At 38.9% G+C, this 15,795-nt stretch overlaps 8 protein-coding genes and 1 non-coding gene across 13 annotated transcripts in view; 4 read left to right on the top strand and 5 right to left on the bottom strand.

Annotated features, from left to right (window-relative positions):
* LOC104754344 (flap endonuclease GEN-like 1) overlaps positions 1-699 on the top strand; it is a 3,805-nt gene extending 3,106 nt beyond the window's left edge. Inside the window, exons 7-8 of the mRNA XM_010476514.2 lie at positions 1-251; positions 330-699. The exon at positions 1-251 is cut by the window's left edge and continues 17 nt beyond it. Coding sequence (XP_010474816.1) covers positions 1-251; positions 330-584 — 506 coding nt within the window. The 3' untranslated portion in view covers positions 585-699. The remainder of the gene's footprint in view (positions 252-329) is intronic.
* TRNAV-UAC lies at positions 729-801 on the bottom strand. The gene has a single exon. It is a non-coding gene; the product is annotated as a tRNA-Val (tRNA).
* On the top strand, positions 857-3,538 carry LOC104754343 (ribosomal RNA small subunit methyltransferase, chloroplastic). Its single transcript, XM_010476513.2, has 10 exons — positions 857-1,154; positions 1,258-1,407; positions 1,489-1,545; positions 1,635-1,733; positions 2,247-2,342; positions 2,433-2,517; positions 2,617-2,669; positions 2,764-2,847; positions 2,923-3,033; positions 3,159-3,538. Exons 1-10 carry the CDS (start codon positions 939-941, stop codon positions 3,222-3,224), a joined length of 1,017 nt encoding a protein of 338 aa, XP_010474815.1. The 5' UTR covers positions 857-938; the 3' UTR covers positions 3,225-3,538.
* LOC104754342 lies at positions 3,457-4,167 on the bottom strand. The gene has a single exon (XM_010476512.2). It carries the CDS (start codon positions 4,035-4,037, stop codon positions 3,597-3,599), a length of 441 nt encoding a protein of 146 aa, XP_010474814.1. The 5' UTR covers positions 4,038-4,167; the 3' UTR covers positions 3,457-3,596.
* Positions 5,449-9,736, top strand: LOC104754341 (armadillo repeat-containing protein 3-like). Of its 2 annotated transcripts, XM_010476509.2 has the most exons (5): positions 5,449-6,206; positions 6,769-6,832; positions 7,509-7,588; positions 7,679-7,709; positions 7,799-9,736. In XM_010476509.2, exon 5 carries the CDS (start codon positions 7,886-7,888, stop codon positions 9,611-9,613), a length of 1,728 nt encoding a protein of 575 aa, XP_010474811.1. In that variant the 5' UTR covers positions 5,449-6,206; positions 6,769-6,832; positions 7,509-7,588; positions 7,679-7,709; positions 7,799-7,885; the 3' UTR covers positions 9,614-9,736. The 2 variants fall into 2 exon arrangements, with proteins under 2 accessions (XP_010474811.1, XP_010474813.1); XM_010476511.2 differs by lacking the exons at positions 5,449-6,206; positions 6,769-6,832 and adding an exon at positions 6,956-7,401.
* LOC104754340 (peroxisomal membrane protein 11C) lies at positions 9,866-12,146 on the top strand. Of its 3 annotated transcripts, none has more exons than XM_010476508.2 (8): positions 9,866-9,949; positions 10,344-10,547; positions 10,949-11,023; positions 11,118-11,192; positions 11,268-11,348; positions 11,443-11,517; positions 11,602-11,775; positions 11,878-12,146. In XM_010476508.2, the coding sequence occupies exons 2-8, from the start codon at positions 10,356-10,358 to the stop codon at positions 11,911-11,913; spliced, it is 708 nt and encodes a 235-aa protein (XP_010474810.1). In that variant the 5' UTR covers positions 9,866-9,949; positions 10,344-10,355; the 3' UTR covers positions 11,914-12,146. The 3 variants fall into 3 exon arrangements, with proteins under 3 accessions (XP_010474810.1, XP_010474808.1, XP_010474809.1); XM_010476506.2 differs by having other exon boundaries at positions 9,876-10,040; XM_010476507.2 differs by having other exon boundaries at positions 9,878-10,082.
* On the bottom strand, positions 12,238-12,929 carry LOC104754339. The gene has a single exon (XM_010476504.2). The coding sequence runs from the start codon at positions 12,882-12,884 to the stop codon at positions 12,444-12,446; it is 441 nt and encodes a 146-aa protein (XP_010474806.1). The 5' UTR covers positions 12,885-12,929; the 3' UTR covers positions 12,238-12,443.
* On the bottom strand, positions 13,066-14,722 carry LOC104754338 ((+)-neomenthol dehydrogenase). 2 transcript variants are annotated; one of them, XM_010476502.2, is made up of 5 exons: positions 14,604-14,722; positions 14,257-14,509; positions 13,969-14,034; positions 13,695-13,871; positions 13,066-13,577 (listed from the first exon to the last, which is right to left on the bottom strand). In XM_010476502.2, the coding sequence occupies exons 1-5, from the start codon at positions 14,615-14,617 to the stop codon at positions 13,200-13,202; spliced, it is 888 nt and encodes a 295-aa protein (XP_010474804.1). In that variant the 5' UTR covers positions 14,618-14,722; the 3' UTR covers positions 13,066-13,199. The 2 variants fall into 2 exon arrangements, with proteins under 2 accessions (XP_010474804.1, XP_010474805.1); XM_010476503.2 differs by lacking the exon at positions 14,604-14,722 and having other exon boundaries at positions 13,080-13,577; positions 13,969-14,037; positions 14,256-14,414.
* The window catches only part of LOC104754337 (K(+) efflux antiporter 1, chloroplastic), a 6,921-nt gene continuing 5,945 nt past the window's right edge, over positions 14,820-15,795 (bottom strand). Inside the window, exons 18-21 of the mRNA XM_010476501.2 lie at positions 15,601-15,777; positions 15,457-15,513; positions 15,269-15,343; positions 14,820-15,160 (exon numbers count right to left, since the gene is read on the bottom strand). Coding sequence (XP_010474803.1) covers positions 15,041-15,160; positions 15,269-15,343; positions 15,457-15,513; positions 15,601-15,777 — 429 coding nt within the window. The 3' untranslated portion in view covers positions 14,820-15,040. The remainder of the gene's footprint in view (positions 15,161-15,268; positions 15,344-15,456; positions 15,514-15,600; positions 15,778-15,795) is intronic.

The raw sequence follows: 15,795 nt of genomic DNA, 5'->3' as shown, positions 1-15,795 counted from the left end.
TCTTTGTGATAAGGTGGAGAAAACCCATATCTACAAGTGGTTTTACTCACGGTGAGCGAGAAATTGTTATACTGGAAGAAGAACTTGTCGAAGATGTGGTCGAAGATGAAGAGTCTGGTGATCCGTTAGATGGTTTTAATGAACCTCAGGTGCAAGATGATAATGGTGACTGCTTCTTGCTAACTGATGAATGCATTGGACTTGTTCAGTCTGCTTTCCCTGATGAAACAGAGCAATTTCTGCGTGAGAAGGTAAGTTGGCTCTCTCTCTTTCTCTGTGGATTGCCTTTTGTTCCCTTGGCCTTGACTGGTTTATTGTTCAACTGTCAGAAACTACGAGAGTTGTCCAAGAAGAATGTTGCGGAAGTAACAGCAACACCAAGAGCAACAACAACAATGGGTGTGCAGAGAAGCATCACTGATTTCTACCGATCAACGAAAGCAAAAGCAGCAGCTCAAAAAAGTATAGACGCAGGAGGGAGCTCAAGAGCTTCTTCTTCAGCGGAAAAGAAGAGACGGGCAACTTCCACTAGTAGTAGTAGTAATCTTTCAAAGTCTGTAAGGCGTCGTCTTTTGTTTGGTTAGAACATTCTTGATTCTGAGTTAGTAAACCCAATGTTTGGTCTGTATATGAAAGAATTTGGCATTTTTTTTAAAAACAAGATATTAGTGCAGCTTAGGGAATCGAATTTTTGGTGTGTACGTTTAAAAAGAAGAAATAAAAGGAAATGGTGCTGCCCAGGATCGAACTGGAGACCTTTTGCGTGTAAGGCAAACGTGATAACCACTACACCACAGCACCAGATGCTATTGTTTGTACAATCACTGAAAATAGCGTTTACTTTTGTTTTTCTTCGGATTGCCAAAAACGGCGCATTTCAGAACTGATGTTTTGTTTATCGGAGAGCAAAAGGGAGGGTTTGGGTCTTATCGGAAATTATGAATGTGGTAATAACAACATCAACACTCCCGAACTGCAACTCTCTCTCGCCGTCATGGAGAGACAATTCCTCGTCAAAGCTTCCGTCGGGGGAAATCTCACGGCGGGGCTCGGCTATGTTCCTGACACGCGCCAAGAGCAGCCCAGATGATTACCACTCAACACTCAAATCTCTCAATTCCCGTGGTCGCTTTCCCAGAAAATCCCTCGGCCAGGTTCTCTCAATTCTATTACATCTCTGCTGTTGTGTTGTTGAGACAAATGGTCGAACACCTTTGTGTTTTAACCAGAGTGTTTGTGTTTGTGTTTGTGTCACAGCATTACATGTTGAATTCTGATATCAACGACCAGCTAGCTTCTGCGGCTGATGTGAAAGAAGGAGATTTCGTGTTAGAGATTGGTCCTGGGACTGGATCTTTAACCAATGTCCTTATCAATTTAGGTGCTACAGTTCTTGCCATCGAGAAGGTTTGTTACTACAGACCTCTCCCCCCCATACGCTATCATAGGAAACTGTTAGATTCTGATTTTTTGCAACTTCATCTTTAGGATCCTCATATGGTGGCTTTGGTCAGCGAACGATTTGCAGCTTCTGACAAGTTCACGGTACCTTTCATCTTGTGTGTTGTTGTTTGGTTTTCATCTCCTGGATGCTTCTGTTTGATATTTCTGATCAAATGGGGGTTCTTCTATAGGTTTTGCAAGAGGATTTCGTCAAGTCTCACATCCGCTCTCACATGCTCTCCATTTTAGAGAGTAGAAGCTTGTTAGATACAGATCCTTCTCTTGCAAAGGTAAATCAGTTTTCTCTTTTGTGGTCACTTTGATCACATATATATCCCCTTTGATTAATTTGTTTACACGAATAGAATTATATACGACNACAGTTCTTGCCATCGAAAAGGTTTGTTACTACAGAACCTCCCCCATATGCTATGCTATCATAGGAAACTGTTGCTTCTGATTTTTTGCAACTTCATCTTTAGGATCCTCATATGGTGGCTTTGGTCAGCGAACGTTTTGCAGCTTCTGACAAGTTCACGGTACCTATCATCTTGTGTGTTGTTTGGTTTTCATCTCCTGGATGCTTCTGTTTGAATATCTGATCAAATGGGGTTCTTCTATAGGTTTTGCAAGAGGATTTCGTCAAGTCTCACATCCGCTCTCACATGCTCTCCGTTTTAGAGAGTAGAAGCTTGTTAGATACAGATCCTTCTCTTGCAAAGGTAATACAGATTCTCTTTTGTGGTCACTTTGATCTTGATATAATAATTGTTTACACGGAATAGAATTGTATACGAGTGCAGGTCGTTTCCAACTTACCTTTCAATATAAGTACTGATGTTGTCAAGCTTTTACTTCCTATGGGTGATATCTTCTCAAAAGTTGTTCTCTTACTCCAGGTTAAACAGAAGAACTTCTCCTCGTTTCTAATGATTATTCCAAATGCTATATTCTTTGTGACAAGTTTTTTTTTTTATGCCAAATCTTAGGACGAGGCAGCTTTGCGATTGGTAGAACCAGCATTGCGAACATCTGAATACCGACCCATCAACATTTTGATCAACTTCTATTCAGGTACTTGTTCCATGATGTTCGCTCTTCCAAATGTTGCAAATCGTCAATGTAGTTGCTGCTGAGAAACTTTGTAACTTTTTTTTTTTTGTTTGTTTCAAGAACCGGAATACAATTTCAGAGTTCCTAGGGAAAACTTCTTCCCTCAGCCCAAGGTCTTGATGAATATCCAAACTTTCATCATAACTAAATTTAGCAACCATTACAGAAAAAAAAAATGACTGCTTCTCATTTTTGTGCTCTGTACAGGTTGACGCTGCTGTTGTAACATTCAAGCTGAAGCATCCGAGGGACTATCCTGATGTTTCCTCCACCAAAAGTTTCTTCTCTTTGGTAGGCTAGAACTCTTGTCAAAAACTACTTGTTAGTTTTTGAACATCAAAACATCTGAATCAAATTCCACAACAGGTGAATTCTGCATTCAATGGGAAGAGAAAAATGTTGAGAAAGTCCCTACAGCATATATCGTCATCTCCTGAGATCGAAAAAGCTCTTGGAGTTGCTGGTCTTCCAGTCACTGTGAGTAATCTCTCTGATGACTTTTATATGAGCCTCTAGCAGCAGTTGAGATGAAACCTTTAATATGGCATCAATATACATGAAACCTTTAATCATAAATTTTCCTTTCTTCAACTACATTGCAGTCAAGGCCTGAAGAGCTTACCTTGGATGACTTTGTCAAGTTGCATAATGTAATCGCCAGGGAATAACACCAAGACCAACCGAGAAGGACCATAAGTGTCCATGGTTTGTTGGCGTCACCTGAAAACAGAACACTGACAGGCGACATGAGGAAGAGACGCCATTGATGCAGATGACACTAGATAATAATCCAGAAAGACGAATATGACCAATCTTTTTATACAATCAGGAATCCGGAAGTTAGTAGAACACAGTCATAATCTTGTTTGTTCTTGTAGAATGTTTTGTGTATGATGATGATCTTTGTAATGTAAATTGTAGATTTGTTGTAATACCAAAACAGTAGTGTCTTTATTTACAATCACAAAAGTTTTTGTCGTCTTTTCTACGGAGAGAAATAAATAAAAAAGCTACAATCTACAGAGAGAGTCAGATGATGATCATCCATGAAACTGGTAGATAAGATCCAAAGCTCTCAACTTGGCGGCGTGTGGGTCGAAATCAAACCCATAATCACGGCCAGTCCTCTCTTCCGTAGCTGAAGTCTCCACCACGGCCGATGACGGAGACAGTGGCCGCTTGACTCTCTTGTTCCTGATGAAACACTCTCTCATCTTCTCACCAACCTTCTCCACCGCCGAATCCCTCTCCTCTTCCGCCGCCAGCTCATTCTCTTCTTCTCCTAGTTGCATCGGCTCGACGGAGGAGATGAGAGATTTATCGGCTAGGAAGACGGAGAGGCGTTGGTGGGCTATGCGGAGAGAGGAGGAGATTTGGAGGAGCTGGTTCTGTTCAGCAGTGGTTCCGATTTGCTGCGCCATTAGAGTCGCTTGCTCCAGCGACGATATTAGCTCGGCTACTTGCTCTATACTTGCCGCCATGTTCTTACAGTCTCGCTGTCTATTTCTCTCAATTCCGAGGAGGAGGACAGAGGAAGAAGAGACTGACTCACTGACACATGGGGTAACTCAACTCAATCTGTGCTTTAAAAAGACTACTTTTGGGCCTTCAAATGGGTAAATCAATCAATTTGTGATTTCTTTTGGGCCTTCAATTCTTAAATTGGGCTTTAAGAAGAATACTACTACTAATAATACTCGAGGTTTGGTTGGAGGAGTTTTGATTTCGTATATGGATCTCCGCAACCGCAAGCAATCTAACCTGTGTATCCCTTATATAGTGCGAGATGTCGAATGAGCTTCAAGTATATATGCTAATTCTTAAATTGATATCCCTTGTTGACATGGATACTTTACTTATAACATAATCATAACCATATGGTATTTCAAGTACTATTAGTCTATTACTAGATGGTCTTTCGTAATAACTCCGAGGCTATGAATATAATATGTGTATGGCTTTATGCCTTTTATCTAATCATTNTGTCTTCAGTTTTTTTTTTTTTTTTTTTTTTTTTTTTTTTTATATTTGCTTTACAATGAACAATAAACTGTACTTGGTGTTTGTTTGTGTGTGTGAGAGAGTGATAGAGAGTATATATAAATAAATATATGCATTAAATGTCTCATCTTTAATTAAATAATGATGAGTAGTGAGTGAGTGAAAAAGAGAGACACGACATCCATCCACATGGCGAAATAATTTTAAGATGAAATTATTAATATTGTATGTACCGATAAACATGTAAAATTATGAAAGAGCATATTCACACACGTATTTATGATTCTCCTCAAAGATAGATAGTAGTACAATTCTGTTACTTTTGGCGATCCAAGAGTTTTACAAACATTATAAATTCTGATGAATTACATACATATTATAATTAACATATATTATAGTAATCACAAAATTTTGTAAGGTTTATCTGGTTAAATACGACGAGAATAAATGAACCATTGTCACGTGCGTGAAACAACAACATTATTTTCAAATAATTTAACTGTTAATGTCTTTTTTTTTGTATGCCAGCCAAAGTACTTATTAGCAGCAACTCTTGAAAAAAACTACTAGTAATTTAATAATTAGGTATACACATAGATAGTTAGTTAGTCCAGAAAGAAAAGAAACAAATTAATGGATTTTTTTTTTTTTTTTTTTTTTTTTAAAAAGAGAAGAGAGTGGGCCAAATAAAAAAAGGTAGGGTGGTCACGCGAGTCACACATGCAAATGTCTTATGGTGGTCTTGTAATATCACTGAAAGTTAGAACTTAGAAGCATAATATTGTAAATTGGCGACAAGTTCCTTGTTAGAATTTCAAAATTTCCAATGGGCGACCGACGTGGGCATTAATATATATTAGTAAGCCACGATTATTGTTGATTCTACAATACTACTACAACAAAGAACGAAGACTAGAGAGTACGGAGATCTAAATCTAACAGCAACGGTAAAAAAAATCGAAATGATAAAGATGGAATCACAGCCGTCGGATCCCAAAGAAAGCTAACTACGTACTGCTTGCTTTTAATAAGAGAGAGAGAGAGACAGAGAGAAGTCGATCGTCTCTTTTCTTGGGAGGGGAATCTCAGTGACAGATCTCTGATCTCTCTCTTGTAGGCTTTTTTCTTTCAAAAAATATTTTATCTTTTATTTAATTTCTTAAATAAAAATAGTAGTATTTCTGTATATTTTTGTCAACTATTTTAAGAAATACGGAAAAAAATAGTACGAATTTTTGAAGTAAAAAAAAGGGAACTAGTATTAAAGAATTAGACTTTGAGTTGATGATCGAAGTTTGTCTTTAGTTTTGTACTCTGTCCCCTTCTATTTCTTTTTGATTTCAAATATCTTATTCTCTCTCTCTCTCTCTCTCCCTCTAAATCGCGTTGAGATTTGAATTTTATTTTTCAAATATTTTTATCTGAGCAAGAGAAAAAGAGAGAGAGAGAAGAGGAGCTGGTGTTTGTTTGTATCGTTTGGGAGTTATAGAAGAAGAAGAAGAAGAAGAAGAAGAAGAGAGAGAAGTCAGCAGCAGCAGCAGCTTTGTCTTTGTATTCTTGCAAGATCCTCTTTCATTTCAACTTCAACAGCTCCGCTTTTGTTTAGCTACCTTCTCTTCTTTCATTACACAACAAAAAAACAACTTGGGGTAAGTTTCTTTCTTTGGGATCGAAATTGACATATATCTTCTCTCTTGTCTTATGTTTTTTGTATTAACATCATCATTTTTAGTTTTCCCACAATTTTAAAATTCTCTCAGCCTGAGCTGTAATTTCTGATTTTTAGTCTCAGGTTAATTTTTCTACTTCTTTCTCAAGGAAACATATATATATATATATATAAGTTATAATTTCTGATTTGATTCTCATCCCTCAGCCTTTTATTCTTTCTGCTTTCTGGGTATTCAAGAAAAATCAAATTGAAAAAAAGTTGTTTAAATCTTTTTGCTTTCAAGATTCTGAATCTTCAAAGGTTGGTTCTTTCTCTGCGGTTGATATTTGCATCCACAAGTAAAAAAAAAATAAAAAAAAAGGAGAGCTTAATTAAGCTTGTGTGATCTCAAACTTTATATCATTTGGTTTTTCAATTTTGCTTTATCATCCGTTGACAGTGACCATTTTATTATTTTGTCTATAATTCTCTAGAAATCTTACTTAACCTCTCTCTACATGTTTGTATACTTACTGAATCTCTTTAAATTTCTCACACAGATCAAGTTTTTGGCTGGACGCAAACCCCTATTTTCACACTCAAAAGTCAACTACTAAATTGAAGGTAAAATTTTTTTTCCTCCTCTTAGATCATCATCTCATTCCTTAAAAGATTGGTACCAAGTTATCATTCATTAGTAAAGTAGTAGGATCACTTAGTTTATATCAAACATAACATTGGTGCTTACAACTTACAACTTGTGTCTAATGAATAGAGAGATACAGATACTACTTCCCATTGACTTGTCTTTAAAGAAAAGTCTGCCAGTTTACTTTGATCCTCAGCCAGATTTTTTCCCTTTCTGTTACTATCAACACATTTAATCCTTCTAATCCACACACAATTTTACAGCTTTTGCTTCCCCTTTTTTAAGGAATTTTTCTCCAATCACGAACCTCTAACCTTTACGAGTTTTGCATTGACAATGATGGATGGTTCATGGAGAGTGAGAGTTTATTTCGTGGCTGTGAATGAGTTTGATTTGATGTGGACTATTATTATTCATAGATATGATACTGTATACTACTATTAGGGAGAAGCATTTAATGAATATGCATCTAGAAACCACTCGAAATGATATGTCGTGGGGATACTTCTTTCTTTTGTTAAGCAATGGCTTTTCTGTGATTCTGGTACATGTTGTTTTCATCTAAACTAATATTGTTCCTTTATTTTTTTGTGTCTTCTTCTACTCTTGTGTTCCATTTAAGTTTTGAGCTTTCTTAATCTCCAAGTGCAGATAATTAGAATCTGGAATTGTCTGTGAAGAACTCAGGGAAAAATTGGATTCAAGTGCAGTTAAAGGAACAAAGTGACAGGGTAAGGTTTTGCCTTTTCTTTATGTTTCTCCCACTGAACATGTGAAAACTCAATCAAAGTTTTGATTGTTCTCTTCATCTTCAACTGCAGTTGGAGTCGATACAGTCCAATTTCAGATGAGGTAAAGTTCTACTTTTTTTGCCCCATAAACGAGGAAAAACATGGCTCAGACATGTATAAGGTTGTAAAGTTTTGTCTTTTTCTCTTCAGGTTTCATTAGCACTTAATCAAACACAGATCAAGAAGAGAGAATATATGTTCAAATAGCCTAAAGAAAGAAGCTGTTCTTTTTTTGCAATGGGAACAATGGCAGAATTGGGAACCATGGGGAAGTTTGGAGCCATGGCAGAAGAGCAGCAAGTTAACCAGATGGTCATGGATAAACAATCAGCAGAAGAATGGCTATCGCGTGTCCATTCACTAATACCATCAGTGCTCAGCAAGGCCAAAACGGTTAATAATTTTGCAGGACGATGGAAGACCATAATCTCAAAGATTGATCAGATTCCAGCTTGTCTATCTGACCTCTCAAGCCACCCTTGTTTCTCCAAGAACAAGCTCTGCAACGAGCAGTTACAGTCTGTAGCTAAGACGCTCAACGAAGTGATAGAGCTTGCAGAGTTGTGTTCAACTGACAAGTATGAAGGGAAGCTGCGTATGCAGAGCGATCTCGACGCTTTATCTGGAAAACTGGATTTGAATCTAAGAGACTGTATGGTTTTGATCAAGACCGGCGTCCTCGGTGAAGCCACATTACCTCTATACATCTCAAGTTCACTGGAAACACCAAAAATTTCGAGTTTAAAAGAACTTCTAGCGAGGCTTCAGATCGGTCACTTGGAATCAAAACACAATGCTCTCGAAAACCTCCTCCGTGCAATGCAAGAAGATGAAAAGATGGTTATGCCTTTGATCGGACGAGCCAACGTAGCAGCTTTAGTCCAACTGTTAACAGCAACTTCGACAAGAATCAGAGAGAAAGCTGTGAATCTCATCAGGGTATTAGCGGAATCAGGACACTGCGACGAGTGGCTTATCTCCGAAGGTGTATTGCCTCCTCTAGTGAGGCTAATCGAATCAGGAAGTCTTGAAACCAAAGAAAAAGCTGCAATAGCGATCCAGAGGCTGTCCATGACAGAGGAAAACGCAAGGGAAATCGCAGGACACGGGGGGATCACACCGCTGATCGATCTCTGTAAAACAGGGGATTCTGTGTCACAAGCTGCGTCTGCAGCTGCTTTGAAGAACATCTCAGCAGTTTCAGAGCTGAGACAGTTACTTGGAGAAGAAGGAATGGTTAGAGTCGCGATCGATCTCCTAAACAATGGGATACTGTTAGGATCAAGAGAACACATGGCGGAGTGTTTGCAGAATCTCACTGCAGCGAGCGAAGCTCTACGCGAAGCCATCGTTTCAGAAGGCGGAGTTCCGAGTCTCTTAGCATACCTAGACGGTCCGTTGCCGCAAGAACCGGCGGTGACGGCGCTGAGAAATCTAATCCCGTCGGTGAATTCAGAGATGTGGGTGGCTCTCAATCTGCTGCCACGACTGACACATGTGCTAAAGTCAGGATCTTTAGGCGCGCAAGAAGCAGCAGCATCGGCTCTATGCCGTTTCGCGTGCTCGCCGGAGACGAAAAGGCTAGTGGGAGAATCGGGGTGCGTTGCGGTGATAGTGAAGCTTCTGGAATCGAAATCAAACGGATGTAGAGAAGCGGCGGCGCAGGCGATAGCGGGATTGGTGACGGAAGGAAGGATTCGGAGGGAACTGAAGAAAGACGGGAAGAGCGTGACGAACCTAGTGATGCTGTTGGATGCAAACCCAGGAAACACGGCGAAGAAGTACGCAGTGGCGGGGCTGTTGGGGTTGTCGTCGGGAAGCGAGAAGAGTAAGAGAATGATGGTGTCGTACGGAGCAATAGGGTATCTGAAAAAGCTGTCGGAGATGGAAGTAATCGGCGCCGATAAGCTTCTCGAGAAGCTCGAAAGAGGAAAGCTCAGAAGCTTCTTCTTTCACCACCGTTAGTTAAAAAAGTAAAAACAACAACCGGTTATTATGGTTTGATGTAAGTTTTATATATATACCAAACCACCCGTTAGTATTTTGGGCTGTTGTTTCTCAGTAGCTGTTAATATGGGCTTTATATTATATACAGGCCCATTAATTAAAAGTCAACCTAGTCAACTAGTTTAATTCCTAGATATTTTAATTTACAAAATTGAGAGTTTGGAGATATATTGTCGTAAGAAATTAAAATATTTGTGCAGTTATTGCAATAAAAAGAAAATAATCCGAAACAAAAATAGAGATTTCCTAATAATTTTGTTGGTAGGGGAGAGATACAGATAGAAAGGGTCAACGGTGCGTTCGTTTCTTCTCATATAGCTCTCTCTTATCATTCTGTTTTCTTCTTCATACCTCTTGTACGAGAATATATATTCATTCGTTTAAGGTAAAAAAAAAGTATGCTTTGGTGGAGCTCGAATTGTCTTTCGTATGTACTTTGTTTTGTCTTTACGATAATTTGCAATGAATCTGTTGTTTACCACTTTGAGTTAAGGGATAATTTTTTCTGGTGGCACTCCTTGGTAGAATTTTTAGGGTTTTCTCTGTAAATTTCGTAGGAATACTTTGTTAAACGGATGATGCATAAATCTGGTTTCTTTGGTTCGATTCTTGTTGTATTATTTTTGTTTTGATTTTTTTTTTTGGATTGTTAACCGCACAACAAATGATATCAAATTTGATCTTAAAGGTGAGAGAGAAGATGAGTACCCTTGAGAGGACGAGAGCTGAGCTTGGTCTGGTTGTTGTGTATTTGAACAAAGCGGAGGCGAGAGACAAGATTTGTCGAGCTATTCAATATGGTTCTAAGTTCTTGAGTGATGGTCAACCTGGCACTGCTCAATCTGTCGACAAGTCCACCAGCTTGGCTCGGAAAGTTTTCCGTCTCTTCAAGGTTTTTGCTTTTTCCCTTTCTTCTTCTTCTTTTTATCAAAGTTCACTTCACACTTTTACCCCAAATCAGTCTCAAGGGTATGAGCTAGCTAACTAGATGTATAGATCAATCATTCATGGTCAGTTAAGTTCGAGCTTAGAGTCCTTAAATCATATCTTAGATGTAGGATTTCTAGGTTATCACTTGCAGGTATGGGGGATAAATGTTTTTGAGGGTTCGCAACTAGAATGAATACACGTCATCTGTAACTCAGTTTCTTATAAGAGATGGAGTGATTCGAGTAAAATGGTTTTGAGATTGACATCTGTTAGTTTTACCTGTTGAGATGATTTGGAAGAGGATATAATATTATTTGATTTAGGAATAAGCGCTAAGTGGTGTTCTTCTTGTGGTGGGTGCAGTTTGTGAATGATCTTCATGCTCTCATTAGCCCTGTTCCCAAAGGGACTCCACTCCCTCTTCTTCTGCTCGGAAAGGTAATGTTATTGTTGCTTGCTTTTCAGAGCTTGTTTCTTTTTCCAACTAAATTGATTGATCTGATTCTGATGATTCATGTTCTTATTTTGGCAGTCTAAAAACGCGTTGCTCTCTACATTCTTGTTTCTCGATCAAATTGTGTGGCTTGGCAGGACTGGGATTTACAAGGTGAGGACATGCCTGCATTATGAGAGACTTATTTTCTCAGGTTAAACTGAGGTTCCGAATCTGATGTTATTATAGGACAAAGAACGCGCTGAGCTTCTTGGACGTATATCCCTCTTCTGTTGGATGGGCTCATCGGTCTGCACATCCTTGGTTGAGGTTTGTTCACTGCCACTGTATTGTTTCTCATCTCTGGTATAAAGGCAGTACCGCACTGTGTAACTAATGGCTAATAACTTTTCGAGATGTTTAGGTTGGAGAGCTTGGTAGGCTGTCAGCATCAATTAAGAAGTTAGAAAAGGAGATTGGGAATAAGGATAAACATCAGGTAAGATGCCTCAAGCTATGATTCTCTTTCTCTATGGATTGAAGAAGAAATTTTGTTAATTATGGATATAAGATGTTTATGCAGAACGAGCAATATCGTGCAAAACTAGAGAAATCAAAGGAGAGGTCGTTGGCTCTGGTGAAAGCAGGGATGGATGTAGTTGTTGCTTTTGGATTGCTTCAATTGGCTCCGAAGAAAGTCACTCCACGAGTCACAGGCGCTTTCGGATTCGCCTCCTCTCTTATCTCTTGCTACCAGGTATTTTTTCTTTCAAGAAAACAGTTTGCTATGTGTGTTGCAATCTTGCTTTGGGATCAGTTCAATGAATTAAAAGCCATAAAAAATCTATCGCTTGTGCAGTTATTGCCGTCACATGCCAAGTCCAAGACGGTCTGAGAGAAGGGAAAGATAGAAAAAGTAATGTAGTTTCACTTCACGCATGTCCAGGTGTTCCATATATGTAGTCTGGTCATTTGTATTTCCCCTGTTTTTGAAGACTTAGTAGTTAGTAGTGTTAAATTTGTCTCGATTGGTACGTTTTGTTTGTGTTAGATGTTGTTATGGTATAGCATGATGATAAACGTTTGCAGTCCCTCCGTAGATTAATAATAATAATCAACATTGCGGAACCCCACACTAAGAGTATATTCGTAGGGTAATTGTGTCAAAATCCAAGCAAGCGGAGCAATAGTAAAGATACATCTTCGTTCCGATCCTAGAGAGAGACTCTGTTGATGCATGATACTAGTAATAAACACTGTTCCGATCGTCCTAAAAAATGAGACTTTGTCGTTGCATCAGCTCCACCATTTCATTGAGCAATGAATAAATAAAAAGACTGATACAAGCAAGAGTGAAAGAAAGATAAAAACCCTCGGAAATATATATAAAACGCTAGCTAGCTATAGGATAGGACGTAAAATGTTTTATCTAAAGGATTCAAGGCAGTGATTCATGGTGAAATCTGTGTTCAATTCACAAAGCTGCAGCTGCATTGATAGTATCTTCGGCTGCACTGATGATGATGATAGCACTGTTACCGATTTATCCAAGTTTGAAAGCCACCTTACTAGTTTTGCCTTCGTTTTCGGCTTTCTTCCGATCGCTACCTTCTCCTTCTCCTTCTTCTTCATCTTTTCCCCTCTGTTTCCTATTACTCTCTTACGCTGATGAGACTTGCCCGTTTGCTTCATCTCACGGCTCGCTGCGGATAACGCCACAGACAACGACGATAGGTTCATTGTATTTTCCTTGCGGCCTACATCTATGGCCTCGATCGCTTTCTTCAGAGACCCGAGGTTGAACGCAGATGCACCACCCTTTTCCTCATCGTTCCGCCGTCTTGTTCTCTTCGTTTCCGGCTTCATCTTTCGTACGGCTTACTACACTTTTTTTTTTCCCTGGACTTTTACTGACTGACTTAATTAGGGCATTTATATAGTATATTTACTCACTCGAGCTTACTGGGCTTTTCTTTCAGCCCAATAACAATTGCGTTACAAAAACGCTTATTAATTACTAAGAGGTTGTTGTTGTTGTTGTAACTTGTCGTTACAATCCGATCATACTTGGCTTCATAGTGTATTACTTGAAAACTACAAATCTGGTTCACTTTATTTTCTACTACACTTTGATGTTGACAAAAGTCACAACACACGAGGAAGGAAGGATGTTGACAAAAGTCAAAAGTTGGAGACATTAGCGCGATCATAGAAGAGACCAGATGGGTCTCCATTAGGGACCAAAGCCAGTTTCACTGGACTCGCTGCACCTTGTTCAACGCTTAAAATCCCAGTGTTGAAATTGATATCTGTCTTGACGAAACCAGGACAAACACTGTTGATGATCATTGATTTGTTTCGCTTAGCCAACACTCGTGTCAATGCCATCACCGCAGCTTTTGATAGTATGTACGCAGACATTACTTTTGGCCAACCTTTGGCTTCTAATGAGCCTTGTCTGTAATCCTTGAGATACTCATCCATCACTTCATCTATTTTCTCTTCTGTTAGATTCTCAGCATCACTCAGCACTCCTTTTGCCCACTCATTTGACACATTCTGTAGTAAAAAAAACATATATACAAAGCTCACTCCTAATATATCTACTCTTGAATCAACATCCCCTGCGGCTACTTATATAAGTTTATGATGGGACTAGAAGAAAGAAGATGGTACCTCTAACTTTCCCATGGTAGAAGCGATGGTGACGATCCTTGGGGAAGCAGAAGACTGAAGCAGAGGAATCATAGCCTCACACATTCGTTTGACGCCGTAGTAGTTTGTAGTAACACACTCCTCGACAATCTCATATGTATCGCTCATAATCTTGGAAATATCAGTAGGTGCACCAGCCTGCAGTATTAATTAATGAATTATATGTTAAGAAGACTAAGGTACGTACCTCTCCTCAAGCATGTGGAAATTGTTAACTAGGAAATCAAAGTGTAACCTCAGCAATCTGAGCTTTGAGAACATGGACATTAACATTGGCGCCTCCAACTCCGGCATTATTAACCTGGAGACAATACCAAACAAGACCCTTTCAAGATTATGTATCCTAATGGCAAGAAACAAGAATTTGCTGAAGATCAAGTATCTCAATCCCTAAAAAAGGGAACTGCAACTAACGAAGATCTGAGAGTGAAACTGGTTGCAGCCAAGAATGTAAAACACAGATTGACATATAATAATATAGTAGGAATCGGACAAAGATTCAAGAAAAGAAAGAAGGTGAAACCAGAATATCGAGTTTGCCGAAGCGGGTCTTAAGAAAAAGAGCAAGAGAAGCGATGGTGTCTGGAATGGAGACATCAAGAAGGTGAAAGGAGATGGCTTGATCAGAAAAACAATTCTCTGCCTTGAGCTTTTCGACAGCAGCAATACCCTTTTTCTCATCTCTCGCAGTGAGAATCACATTTATCCCATTTTTAGCTAGTTGCCTGCATATCTCTAACCCTATCCCTTTGTTTGAACCAGTAACAACTGCAACTCTGATGAACACAACAAAAAAAAAGAATCAAAATCTGATCCCATAAAGATTTCAAGCCGAGGTTAGAGAGAAAGAGAGAGAGAGGAAGCACGAACCTTGTGTCGGCCATTGAATTGATGAGAGAAAAAGTCAAAGGGAAGCTCTATACATATTTTCTCTCTTTGTGCTGTCAATTTTAAAAAGTATAGTATTTCACTCAGTTCACCAATTGCCAACGACGTTTTCTTTCTTTTAATAAAGTGTTTTGAGTTAATTTAACTTAATTTGTTAGAGATATTTGAAGATTATTTTTACATTCATGACGTTCTGTATATAGTAATTCAATTACATTCATGAATGTGTATGTATACTGTATAGTCCTTAAACAAATAAATGATGAATCCATCACTTAACTGTACACTGCAACCCAAGTTGGTGATGGTTAAAGAATGGACATATATACCCTTTTTCCATGAACGAAACGAAACTACCAGCAAGTGTTTAAGACGTTCTTGTTTGTTTCCACCAGAATTATAAAAACACAATAAGGTCATTAGATCGCCAGTGTGCCGCTTTCTATTATCGGGTTTTCATCAGACGCATCCGTCGGAGGTTTAGGCTTAGTCGCCCTCGAGAAACCATACCCCAGAGAGCTTCCGCTTGCTTCACTTAGCTGCCATTGTCATTACGCCGTATCCCCAACACAAAAATCAATCAGACCAAACCACACTCTGATATATATATAAAAAAAATAGATGATTATCGACAATTAAACACACACCTCTGTCAGCTCAGACAAGTGACGGGTTCTGAACTCGTTTATTGTGTTTGCAATTTCCGACGTCGGTAATTTTGCCTGAGAAGGTTTTTTAAACCCCAAAAAAAAAAAAAGGATCGATCATGCACTGTGTGTTTTATCCTTTCTTTAGGATTACTTCCACTAATAAAAGAAATCATTTATTTTTTTACCTGAGCAAGAACAGCAGCTGCCAACTGTAGACTAGGCTCCAGAGTCTCTGGGACAACCTAGAAGTTTTTGTGATCGACATATATTATTAGTGTACCATTTGATTAAAAAGCTAGAGGAGAGTGAAGGGTATGTGAACATATTACCGCAGTAGCACCGGCTTTTTCTAGATTAAGACCATGAACTACATCGTGTGCGCGGACAAAGGTTTTGACATTGGGGTAATACTTGCTCAAAGCCCACACACATCTGTAGTTTGCTCCTGGTGCGTCTAAGGCAACCACAGCAGCGCATGCTCTCTCTGCTCCTATTTTGTGGAGTACCTTTTTTTTTTTTTTTTT

Source organism: Camelina sativa, chromosome 17 (genome assembly GCF_000633955.1).
Source record: "Camelina sativa cultivar DH55 chromosome 17, Cs, whole genome shotgun sequence".
NCBI classification, from domain to species: Eukaryota; Viridiplantae; Streptophyta; class Magnoliopsida; order Brassicales; family Brassicaceae; genus Camelina; species Camelina sativa.
Note: the sequence above shows the minus strand (reverse complement) of the source record. Positions and strands in the feature narration are given on the sequence as shown.